Source organism: Pleurodeles waltl, chromosome 6 (assembly GCF_031143425.1).
Source record: "Pleurodeles waltl isolate 20211129_DDA chromosome 6, aPleWal1.hap1.20221129, whole genome shotgun sequence".
Taxonomy (NCBI): domain Eukaryota; kingdom Metazoa; phylum Chordata; class Amphibia; order Caudata; family Salamandridae; genus Pleurodeles; species Pleurodeles waltl.
Window position 1 is genome coordinate 1,176,332,007 of NC_090445.1, and position 13,371 is coordinate 1,176,345,377.

Here is a 13,371-nt window from a genome sequence, read left to right on the forward strand (position 1 = left end):
CAAAATGGGGAGTAGCTACGAAGTCAAAATGGCGGGATGTCCGAAGATAGAGAGAGAGCTTTCCTCTCGTGCACCTGGGTTTTATAGACAACAGTTCAAGTCCAGTAGGGTCTCCATTGGTGGGTTCATAGGTTAGCTTCAAATTGACCAATCAAAAGCGACAGTTCTCAAGCTTTTACTTAAGCATACATTATCCTTGGAGATGGGTACGTAATTTGCAACATTGTCTCTCGATTAGCTTACTCTCAGCAGTGCCTCCATTGTCCGCACCTGCAAGCCGACCTTGAATTAAGGAGAAAATATGCCATGCTGGCACCAACTTTAAGATAAGCATGTGAACAGTTTCCCTGGAAAAATACAGCTTCAAGCTAAAATACACGTTTATTAGCACAGTGGAAAAATACGAACATCTAAACCGTGAGACCAGGCAACTAGGCCAAAGCCTCCGCTAAAGTAATGCTAAGCTAAGGCATTTCAAATAAGCAATACGTAGCATACGTTTATGATTATGTCGGATTAGTGCAATTCTAATACACCACGTTATATAAAGCACGCGTATAAATGTCGGCAAACTACTCTGAGGGCACATTTTGTCCCCGTACAATCTTTATTAGTTCGGTTAATGTCACACATGATTATTTCAGCACTACGTTTATGCGTTAATAAATCAAAACCTTCATTTTCTGCTTCATCACTTGCACCTCTGCACGATCCGCTCAAACCAGATGTGCCAAAAATAGACACAGTAAGACGGGCGCTGGAATCTCTCAAACCACCATCACCACAATCTTCCGTCCCGGGCAGCTTAACGAATAGAAGGTATTCATCTACTCTGCAACGCTGCTTAAATGCCGAACACCTGTAGGTTTCACATTAATGTTTGTGGGTTCTTCTGCCAGGGCTGAAACTCGTCGCCAATCTGTGGCGTACAAATGATGACTCCTTCCAGGATTTGTGGAGTAAGTACACACTTTATTTAGCCACCAGCACCCAGACCTCTTGCCTCCTTCTTTCGCCAGCTCAAGTGGACCCCATTACAGTTTCCTTTCAAAGATCACATTCCATTACCTCATAAACAGAACATTAGCCGATGTCTAGAAGATAAAGAGATTAGGAACGCAACTGGGGTTACAGAGACACTCCAGTCTTCTGCAGTCAGAGCAACTATATGACATAACCTCTTGAAATAATGACTCCCGATACAGAGGTAATTTAATGAATGTGGCCGTTATTCATTTTGTTGTTTTAATTGAAAATAAACAAAAGAGTAATACAAGATGCTCACTCTGGCTCATATCCTGTCATCTCTGGATGCAGGAGACTGGCTGACATTCTTAGATTTGTTGGGCACATATTTCATATACCGTGCTTCCCTTTAGTCTTACCTGTGCCCCTCAGATGTTCATAAAAGTGATGGTGGTGGTCATTGCACATCTTCGGCGGTGGGGAATATTTGTATTCCGGTACATTGATGACTGTCTGCTAAAGGTGGCCTCAACACAGTTATTTATAGACAATCTCTGGATGACGGCCAAACTCCTGACTAAGTTGGGTCTCACCACCAGAGAACTGAAGTCCAGTCTGAGCTCAACTAATTTAATTCACTGGGGCATTTCAGGATACGGTGGCATGCAGGGTGTTTTCTCTGCTGCTGCAAATTCAGAACATGATCCTAATGTTTTGTGATCAGCCATGGGCTTCAGCAAGGATGGCTCTGAGGCTTCTTGATCCTCTATCCTCCTCATTCTGACTGCTAGGTGGCATATGCAGGGGACCCTCAGATTCCAGTGGTCTTGGCATCAAACTGTGTCCCCCATCTGCATTCAGACCTTGAAGGAGATGGTGCAAGATCTATAGTGGTGGCTGGCAGATGCCAACCAGACCCACTGTTCTTGGTGGAGTTAGAAATGGTACTGCCCGTTTGGGGAAGCATGTTTGAGAGGTAGAGATCTCTGGTGGAGCTTTGGGTTCAGGTCAAGCTTCTGGCTACACATGTGGCCCTGAAAGCCTTCCTGCCATCCAACATAGGGGGCTGATGCAGGTCCTTATCAACATCACAACTGCAATGTGGCACCTCAACAAGCAGGGTGAAGTGGGGTCCTAAATGTGGTGCCAAGAGGCCCTGTACCAGTGAAAGCGGCTGGACTAGCAGAACAACCTTTTGCTCACCAATCGCCTGGTGAGTTCCATGAATCAAAGAGCAGTTAAACTGAGCAGATGTCATGTGGTGCATTACAAGTGGGGCCTTCACCTCAGGTTGTCACAGGGCATCGTCGATCGATGGGGTTTGCCTTGGCAAACTCTCTTCGTCACTACTAAGAATAGATGTCAGCAATTGTGCACATTGGAGTTTCCTCCAAGGCACTTGCTAAATGATGCATTCCCACTGAAATGGGAAGATAGACACGTGTATACATTTCCACCGCTACCTCTCATTCCTTGATTTCTGGCGCAGATTGGGTCGGACTGGACACAAAAAACAGGTCATTGTCGGTGTAAGGTGGGTTTCTTCTAGCATGGTTACCCCCAATTTTTGCCTGTTTGTCAGTGTGTTTTTGCTGTCTCACTGGGATCCTGCTAGTCAGGATCCCAGTACTCATAGTTTGTGGCCTATATGTCATTATGTTTTACTGTGTTGTCAGTATGCTTGACTGTGTCACAGGAGTCCTGCTAACCAGAACTCCAGTGCTCATGCGCTCTATGTTTCTAAAATTCACACTATAGTCTAGTGACTCCATATTCCACTCCAGATTCGCATACTGGACCTCCCTTATAAGTCCCTAGTATATGGTACGCAGGGCATTGGGGTTCCAGGAGATCCTTATGGGCTGCAGCATTTCTTTTGCCACCCATAAGGCGCACATACAAACACTTATTCAGGACTGCCATTGCAGCCTGAGTGAAATAGTGTAAGCACTATTTCACAGCCATTTTCACTGCACCAGGTAACCTATAAGTCACCTATGTGTCTAACCTTAAATTCCTGAAGGCTATGTGCAAAGTTATTGTGTGTGAGGGCACCCCTGCACCAGCAGAGGTGCCCCCATGTTGTCCAGGACCAATTTCCCAGACTTTGTGAGTGGAGGGACGCCATTCTAAGTGTGCACTGCATATAGGTCAATACATATATGTAGCTTCACAATGGTAACCACGAATATGGCCATGTGAGGTGTCTAGGATTGAGAAATTGTGCCCCCAATCTGAATCTGGTATTGGGGGGCAATTCCATACACCCTGGGGACTCTACCATGGACCCCCAGTACTGCCATACCAGTCTTCTGAGGTTTTCACTGCAGTCCCAGCTGCTGCCACCTCACAGACAGGCTTCTGCCCTCCTAGGGCTTGGGAAGCCCAATCCCAGGAAGGCAGAACAAAGCATTTCCTTTAGGAAAGAGGTGTGACACCCTCTCCCTTTGGAAATAGGAGTTACATGCATGGGAGGGCTATCCCCCAGAGCCTCTGGAAATGCTTTGGAGGGCACATATGGTGCTCTCCTTGCCTATTCCAGTTTACACCAGTTGAGGAACCCCCGGTCCCTGCTCTGGCACGAAACTGGACAAAGGAAAGGGGACTGACCTCTCCCCTGTCCATCACCACCCCAGGGGTGGTAACCAGAGCTCCTCCAGAGTGTCCCTGGTGTTAGCCATGTTGGATTCCAAGGTGTTGGGATACTCTGGGAGCATCTGAGTGGTCAGTACCAGCAGGTGGCATCAGAGACCCCTCCCTTTAGGTGCTTACCTGGTTAGGTGACCATTCCCCCCTCTCAGGGCTCTTTAGGGTCCCGCCTCTGGGTGTGTCTTCAGATTCGGTTTTGCAAGATTCCAGCAGGCCTCATCTGCAACCTCTGCTTCACCTTCTATAGTCGGATCAACTGCAGAACTACTCCAGGAACTCTACAACTGCAACAAAGTATCCACGAAGGCTACTGCAACTCTGTAACTTCAGCTCCAGCCAGCAACTGCAACAGTTTCCAGGTCGTGCATGCTCTGAGGACTGCCTGTCTTCAACCTGCACCAGAAGGACCAAAGGAATCTCCCGTGGAGTCACAGAGTCACTTCCCTGCTTCAGCAGGCACCTCTCTGCAGCGACGATCGGTACTCTGGATCACCCCTCTTGACAATGAGCGTGGATCCTGGAACACAGGTGGTGGACCGAAGTGACCTTGACTGTCCAAAGGTCCAGCTGTCCAAATTTGGTGGAGGTAAGAGCTTGCCTTTCCAAGCCAGACAGCACCCCCTGTGCACCGCGTGTTTTGCAGCTCCTAGCGTTTCTGTGCACTTCTCCAAGGAATCCTTCGTGCACAGCGTAGCCCAGGTCCCCATCACTCTATCCTGTGACGCTCAGTTCCCTGAGTTGTGCTCCAGCGGCGTGGGATCCCTTTCTGTAGTGCTGCTACAATCGCGATTTGCAACTCCTTTGTCCCCATGTCCTGGCTCTACTGTGGGTGCTGCCGGTTCTTCTGAGGGCTCTCTGAAGTGCCGAGAGCCCCCTCTGTCTCCTCAGTCCTATTTGAGACCCCCAGGTCCCTCCTGGGTCGAGGTAGTGCCTTTTCCCACCAAATGCGTTGTTTGCGTGAGCCTGGGACATCTCTTGCACCAAGCAAAAACCCGCAGCTGTCTTCTTTGGTGGATTTCTGACTTTTTCTTCTAACCAGAGAATCCACTTTTGCACCTTCATCCGGGTCAGCAGGGCCTCCTGTTGCTCCTGGACTCGTCAGCTGTTCTTGGACTTGGTCTCCTCTCTCCACAGGTCTTCAGGTCCAGGAATCCATCGTTGGTGTCTTGCAGTCTTGCTTGGTTTTTGCATAATCTTTTATCACAACTCCTAGTGTGTTCTGAGGAAACTTGCTGTACTTTACTCCTGTTTTTCTGGGCACTGGGGTGGGTGTGTTACTTACCTTTGGTGTTTTCTTACACTCCCAGCGCCCCTCTACACACTAATCTTGCCTAGGTGGGAAACTGACTAGCATTCTACTCTATTTTAGTATATGGGTTGTGTTGCCCCATGGCCCTTTCTAGCCTATGGTGATTTTCACTATTTGCACTATTTTATGACTGTTTATTTACCTGATTTTGGTTACTAGGGTATAATACTTACCTCCTAAGGGAGTATAGCCTCTAAGATATTTTCAGCCTTGTGTGACTAAAATAAAGGACCTTTATATTTGGTAACACTGAGTATTACCTTTCTTGTGTGTGAGTACTGTGTGACTACAGTGGTTTTGCAAGAGCTCTGCATGTCTCTTAGTTCAACGTTGGCTGCTCTGCCTACAGCTACCTCTAGACAGCCTGGCTTCTAGACACTGCCTGCATTTTAATAATAAGGGATAACTGGACCTGGTATAAGGTGTAAGTTCCTTAGATGCCCACTGCAAATCAGACCAGCCTCCTACAGTCATCGCCCCAGTTTTGTCCAGGAGAATATAGTAGCAAGAGCTCCTGAGCCTGAATATTTGTCCCCTGAACAGAAAGACCTTCTGTCTCAGCAACAAGATAAGATACTGCACTTGAGTCTCCTTGATCTATACCTCCATGCATGAAGATTGAGGGGTGGCAAATAAATGTGTTTGAACACACTGGGCACTTCGACAAATTGCTTGGTGTGGTGCTTTTTAATATTCTTTTGTTTGTTCCTTCGCCCAGCAAGGCCTTGCAGTAGCCACAGTGAAAGGGTATTTGTTGGCCCTTTTAGCCTTTCTTTGTTTACCTGACAAACATACTTGTTTAAGTCAGTGGTTGGGATGCGTTTTATAAAAGGTGTGACACACATTTCTCCAAACTGTTTGTTATGGCTCAACTGTTCCATAAGGCACCTAACCTGTATGCACAACTGTTCTATAAGGCACCTAACAGTGAACAAAAATCTTCCTCGTTACAATTATGTCTTAAAACCACATAAGTGAACTAGGTACTTTCAGTGCAACTGGCCTACTCTGTTTTCTTCTCAAAGTGGTGTTGAGGACTCGGGTACAATGTTTACAGAAATCTATTACTCCTTGTCACGTTGCCAGTCAGTTACTCTGCCAACTCATCCCTCGAAAGAAGAGGCCCAGCCCCCATTAGCTCAATCCAAAAAAGGGCACTAAGGTTTTACATTTACTGCACAAAGGGCCATCATGTAGATCAGGGCACTAGAAAAAATCTGTTTTTATAAATAAATGAATACAATTTAAATGAGTGAATGAAGTTTACTTCGATCTTTTTTATAACCAGCATGATATGATTCTGAACAAAAGAGAAATGTGACAATTACAAAGAAAAATGCTGTGCTTAAACTTAGAAATTATATATAATAAGTCAAAATAAACAGCAAATGCTGTAACAAAATAATCAATTACTTAACTGTAAATACGAAAAGTAGGCTATTCATGTTTTTTTAATTAATTTTAGATACTGAAAATGTGCAAATTTAAATGAAATGAGAATTTGTCCAATTTGTAGCACACAATAAGAAAAATAAACACACTCCAAGAAAGAATTTCCATTAAAAAAAGAAAAGAAATTCAAAATAAACTTAAGCCAATAATTCAGAATATACAATAGAGAAGCTTCAACAGGCTCTGCTGCCACCTAAAGGCTGCCCAAAACTATGGATATATATTTCTCTTTGAATATCGGAATTGGAGACTTTGCAAAACAACAGAAGGCACAATAAAATCTAGGAGAGGACTAAATGTGGTCCTCAGGCCATTGTTTGGAGACCCCTGATGTAGATAATAGGCTCTTTCTATGGTTTTCTGGAGAGAAGAGGGCAGTGCCAAAGGGGATGTTGTTAAGGTGGATAGTCCTCTGCATCATAATCTGCTAAGCATTTGCCAGGAAGCAATGTTCTGAAAGTCTGTGTGTCATTCCACCCAACCAAAGCTGCCATCATGGCACTGTGGTGAGGAGTACCAATTCCAAACATCTGCCAGACTGCTACATGGGCACTGGTGCATGCATTCATGAAACACCACTGCCATGACCGTCATGCCCAGCGAGAATGTCATTTCACTTGGTCAGTTATGCAGGACGTTTTGGTCTGCAAGGAAATGCCTCTTTGTATGTTCACCTCCACATTTTTTTAATAATGCTGCTGGCTTTTTGACTCTGACTGCACTAAGACCTGCTGACCATACATCAGTGCCAGTGTTCTAACCCCTTACAAAGTGTACATCAAATAGGCTATCCCCAATTGACAATATTTGTATATGTGTCATAGCAGCAACACATCTAAAACTCTTGCTTTGCTGTTGAAAAATATGTAGCAATATTGGCTGTTACAGGTTTACCGACTGGAATCTAATCTACCTAACTTCTGTATAAAATACCTAACAAGATAATGTAAGGTATCAAATTAATCATGGCATTAAACCCGACCTGATGCCCAGGTTGTAATGTCACAATTAAAGAAATGCTACTTTTAGAAAGTTGCTACTGTGCGACCCAGCTGGGCCTGTGGCCTCACACGAGCACTGGCCAACATACTGCTTTCTGCCCGCCTGGGGAGTCATGTGAACGACTCCCAGGTTTAGGAACAATAGCAGCCCGCTGCAAGGTGAGGTGTTACCTCCCCTTCGCAGGAAGACACTTAGGGTGTTAGCCCAAAAGGTGAGCTTCAAAGGAAAAGCCGCCTTTGGTGGGCAAGTGTCGATCACACTCCTGAGGGCTGCCCTTTCTTCAGGTAAATGGGCTGGCGGCAGAGACAAAGAGGGGGAACCGGTTCTTAAGCTTATTGGCCATGGGTGTGTAGCCCACAGGTAGCCACACCTCTAGTGTGGGCTACCAAGCTTCTAATAGCACAGGAAGGGTGCTGACATCTTGGGGAGTGGGCAGAATAGTGCACTCTGGGATTGTTAGGTTCCACATGCTGGAAAGTCATCACCAAGCGTGAGGGGACCTGGTAACCCATCAACTAGTGACCATGTAGTCCCGTCAGTGCACTTTCCTGTGATAAATATGGCACCCTGAACCTCAGATCACTGTGGGACTGGAACAAAGACCGAAGAAGGACTGCCATGCTGACCCCTGGACTGCACAAAGAGAGGCCGCACCGTCTGCTGGACTGCACCTGCAGCATTTTGGGCTAGTGAAGTTGAAACTGTGCCTGTGGCTCCTGGCTCGGGGAAAGGTAGTGCCCCAGACCAAAGCTGTGACTCCAGGAGTCAATTCGCTGACCACCTGGACCCAGCTTCAGTGACTAAAAAGCTGAAGTAGCCCAATCCAGCAAGTCAGTAGCCACTTTGAAAGATTCACCACTGACTGCTGCTGAGCACCCAGGAGTGTCATCAGAGTCCAGATTGGTCACCCAAGAGGGAAACAAACCTCCACTAGAGGATTTCACTGTGACCTCTGTGTGTGGAGATTGGTAGCTCAGTAGCAGCTGGCCTTCTACTGTCTCGAAGAGGACATTGTGGGACTCTGACCTCTGTGGCTAAAATCACCCCACATGACCTGTGGACGGAGGAATCACCACAAAGGCACCACTGTTGACCGCACAGGAACTGGAGCATCTTCAAGCATCTTTTCATCTTGTATCCTCATCATAATGATCACTTCATTAAAGTCTATGGTGGTTGTGCTGCAAAGGTTTAGATCTGGAGTGGAAAACGCTCTGATAGCCAGGTAATTGTCCGCATCTACCCCACAGGGCCCCTCAAATCTATGTCCTGTTGGAGTTTGTCACCCAAACCGGGTTGAAGTGGCCTTACTAACTCTTTACAAACTATTCAAAAGTATGCAAACTTTAAACTGACCAATGCTTGAATGTGGTTGAATTAAAAAGTGCTACATCTTTAAACATCTGTATGCCTGGAACCCTCTGGTGGATTTTGCTCATCCTAGACTCTAAAAATTCATACAAATATACCCTGTCTTTATAAATTGGTGTTATGTTTGTTGTGTGACTTTCTTATTTCATTGTATAGCACTGTTAAATGCTTTACACTAAGTTCCTTTGTGAAAGTTTTGCTGCTTGAAGACATAGCTATCCAGGGTTGAGCTTGAGTGGTTCAAACGAGCCTGACTGGACCTAAGACAGTTTTTGAGAGTGTATTCCACTGTAAGGCTGCTTAGCCTCACAACACCACAGATCCTCCACCTTTGGGAGGTACTGCTATGATATCTATTCTAAAGGTAGTGAATCTACAATAAAAAAGCATGCATCAGAAGAACTATTTACTTATCTTCTGTAACACTTTTTCTTGTGGATACTCAACCTAATCACAGGTTTCTCACAGCACTCCTAACATTATGTCCACTGTCTCAGACAATTTCTTTTGCAGTCCATGTACATTGGTGCGGAAGAAGAAATAAACTGACATGAGTGTGCAGAGGTGGCACTTATATGTGATTCTGCCCCCATCACTTCCAGAGTAGTATGGAGTCCCCACAGGGCCAAATAGTGTCACCTGGTTGAGTATAGGAGCCTTGCTGAAAGAATTCTGTAGATCCTGTTTGGCACTTGGGGATCGTCTGTAGGTGAGGGATTTGCATTTAGAGTTCATATCCAACAGAAAGAGTGTTACTGAAGGTAAGTAACTTATTCTTCTGCTCTTGCTGGTGTAGGGTGGGTGAGAGCCTGGACTTGAATTATAGGACTGAGGTAGAGTTAAAATCTACAGTTCATGCAATATCCTTTTCTTAAAAGAGAGATGCATGGGATGTTTATATAGACAGGGACTTTTCAAGTGTCTAAAAGATGCACACGTGTACTGGTGTACGAAGAGGCGAGGTCCAAGTTTCACTAATGCATTTTAGTAGGATTTCCATATTGTTTTTTTTTTTATATACTTGCCCATAGGGTCAGAATCCAGGTTTTTTTCTAAACTCTCTTTCGCTTTCTGAACTCTCTCTCTGTGGAAGACCGGGATGAGGGTCAAGAGAATCAGAAGAAGGGGATGACAGGGAAGAGGCTTGATCAAATTTTGCCTATCTGCTTGATGACTTCCAGGCTCGTCCTTACTGTTTTTTTCACCAAGCATTTTCCAAGTGGGCTGGAGCCTTTGGAGGCCTGTTTTTAGGGTTGTGGATTTCTGCTCTCACTTGTGTACAGCAGGCACTGGGGGCTTTATGGAGAGAGGAAAGAGAGAAATGAGAGAGCAAAGAGGAAAGGAACAGCGCTGAGTAGAATATTTTTGCAAGGGCTGCTATTGGTTCTTAGTCCAGCCCTGATGTCTGAAAAATATTTATTTATCAAAACTTTTAGTTGTTGAGAAAGGGAAGGAAGGTAGTCACGTGCAGTTTCTTCTTCCTGCTCAAAAGGAGATCCCTTTCTCTTCCTGGATCTTCTATTTTTTATTGCAGCAAAAGTACAAGACCATCAGGTAAACACAGAGACAGATCCTAGCCTGACCTCCTGAAGAAGAAATCCTTAGGTCTTTCACGACACTGCATGATTTTTGTCTCTTCAGCTAATTCCTACTCCTCCCTCCAGATGGAACAATCATTGGCAAAGCCAGTAGGTCTCACCTGTGAGATGTGAGATATTGACTTTGTCAATGTTTAGCCATGTTATACAGCAGTGCGACTGCCGTGCAGCATAGCTTAAAAAAACTTGGCAAAGCCAATAGGTCTCATCTCTGAGAGCTGTTTGCTTTGTCAGTAACCATGTTGTCTAGCCGCACTGTGTACAGCATGACTAAAAACATAGACAACTTGAAAAAAAAGAGAAATTATATGGGCAGCATTGACCACATCATATAGTATTTTTTATTGCATGTAGGATTGGGCAGCACCACGGAGAAAGACCGTTTGGGGCCAACAATGATTGATGGTCAGTGTGTGGGCAGAAAAGCGCTTTGGCATGGCCAGCACTGGCCACATTGTAGCACTTTTTAGGGTCAAGCGCCCAAAGCGCTCTGTCCCTGTTGTAATCTCTCATGTCATGCCCATGAGTTTGGTTGGTTCGTGGGCTTGCCTTTTAAAATTTGCTTGATTTAATTAGTGAAAGGCATGCATACATCATGCCTTTTCTGGTGTTTAGTCCTCCTCGAGCGCACGGGCCATCTACTGAAATATATGAGGCTCAATGTTTTCTGTATGGTTTCTGGATTACTTTTTCTTTTAATTTCCTATGCAGTGCGATCTCACTGGGCAGTAGTTGTGCGCTTTGCATGACATCGACCCTGTTACATGAATAATTGCACTTTTGCTGGTAACGTGGATAATTGCACTTTTGCAAGTAACATGGATAATTGTCCTTTTGCCGGTAACGTGGATAATTGCACTTTTGCTGATAGGTTTTACTGTGAGCGATCTTCTGTTTCCTTCTGTGTGTCTCCTTCGCGCTCATGGCGGCTGTTGGCTCGTTACTATTCTAATGTAAATGCACTCTGCAAATCTGTGTGCCTGTACTAATGTCACTCTGGGCTCCCCGTACGCATTGCAAATTCACAGCTGTTTGTTTCATAGATTAGTGCATCTCATGTTTCATTACAGCAGTGTTTTAATTTTTAACATTGCAGTACTTTGGATTGTGTTTTCAGGATAGGCAGAAGGATTATTCTATGTAAATACATTTTATTTTACCTTACAACGCACTAGTGCATTATTTTTATTATTGATTGTGAAGATAGCGTGTGCAAGTGTTTTGTGGAAACTGACTGCTTTTTGCTAATGCATAAACTAGCTTTGTTTTTCTGCACTTTGCTGATAACATGGATAAATGTACAACAGCATAGCCAGTAGGTGGGGGAGGGAGAGCAACAACAACACACAGCAGGTGGAGTGAGAGCAATACCATGGAGAGTGGGCGTCGCAAACGACAACACGACCGCAACAACAGGAGCATTGGGTGGGGTGGGAGGAATAGTAACAACACAGATAGCGAGCGGGTGCCAGAAGCAACAATATGGATTACAAGAGAAATGGCAAGTAATAAGCAGGAGAGTGGATGAGGGCAAGGAACAACACGGACAGTGGAAGGGAGCAAACAACAACTCAAAGTGATAATCAACATGGATGGCCGCAGGTTGGTGGGGGCCTGGACAAATATAGGTGGGAGACTGCTGGAGGAGACATGCATTCTAGTTGAGTGCTTAGACAAAGAGAAAATAGTTGCAGCCGATAGGCGGAGCAGTGGAAGGACACAAGTCTTTGGGCTGTGCTCCATGGGTGACCAAATACAAGAAGAGGAAGTGAATGCCACATGCACCAACTTATCAAAAGCAGGCAATTGAGAGTTATAATGAAGCCAACTAATGGTAAGCAGTGAACGTCCTCTGAACACCCTTTAAGTAAACAAAACATCTTGCAAGCGACAGTGCATGCACTGCTCAGCTAAGACATAAAAATGGTAAGTGATTAGTCTGTAAAGTTGTAGTGCTTCCATCTGGCCAAGCCAGCACTCTATACCCAGAAGTGCTAAATGGGCATGTTCTGCTGTCAAGTGGTGTCTCATTCATGGTAGAGGAGGCCAACCAGAATGATAAGGTTTTTGGCAGTATTTCATGTTTGCTTACCATATTTACTTACATAATTTCCTCTCAATGACCTTGGAATCTGGCACAAAGTTGCCCAGGGAAACCCACAGGGACCATCATAAAAAATAATGCAATTGACATCTGAAGAAAATGTACTTTTTAGAGGACAGCTCTGCCCTATCCATCCACCTACCCAAGATGACTTCAGAGGCCCATTGTTTCGAGAACTGTGCCATTCAGGATGGGGTAGGATATCCTGGGTGACGGACATGGTTTCAGGAAGCAGGTGATTAGCACTAAATTCGACTGTAAATGATTTCTCCAGGAAGTGAAAATGGAAGGATCTGGGGAATGGCTCCTACATAGTTCTATCAAGGAAGTTTGGCTTTAGATATGGCCATAAAGAGTAGAGAAAAAAATGTCTCTTTCCTCAGTTCTGCCTCTCTAACAATTAAAAACAATAGGCATTCTACAATGTTTGTTTGTTTAATGTCGGCTCTGGTTTTATTTTATGACATAATTCACCGAATGGCTCTTTTAATAATTTTTTTTCACAATATACTTTGTATCAATATAATGTCCCTTTAGAAACAAATTCTCTTAGAGGAAACTCTTTATGATCTTTTTAGATGTCTCCCGTGATCATCACTCTTGTCTCAAATGAAGATCACTGCCTTCTCGCCCGTCAGGATTCATTTCCCAAGGGGATGTACACTGCTATAGCAGGCTTCTGTGACATTGGTAAGACAATGAATGAGCATAAACACACGAAGTGGTCTGATCTATATTGAAAAACATGTTGATTTTATTTACTTGTTAAATAATACGGTTATTGCAGCAACTGATAAAGATGGTCAAGTCTGTTTAATGTGCTATAAAATGTTTTTCCTCACTCATTCTATTTGTATTTTTAACTGTCCATTCATATTGCACGACTACTACGAACACCCAAAGACTGAATTTTCTTAATA

General features: G+C 44.6%; 1 protein-coding gene across 4 annotated transcripts in view; it reads left to right on the top strand.

The window, feature by feature from the left end:
• NUDT13 (nudix hydrolase 13) overlaps nucleotides 1-13,371 on the top strand; it is a 582,976-nt gene that overhangs the window by 435,044 nt on the left and 134,561 nt on the right. For all 4 annotated transcript variants that reach the window (XM_069240400.1, XM_069240401.1, XM_069240402.1 and 1 more), the window contains one exon: nucleotides 13,030-13,141. In XM_069240400.1, the coding sequence (XP_069096501.1) occupies nucleotides 13,030-13,141 (112 nt within the window). The remainder of the gene's footprint in view (nucleotides 1-13,029; nucleotides 13,142-13,371) is intronic.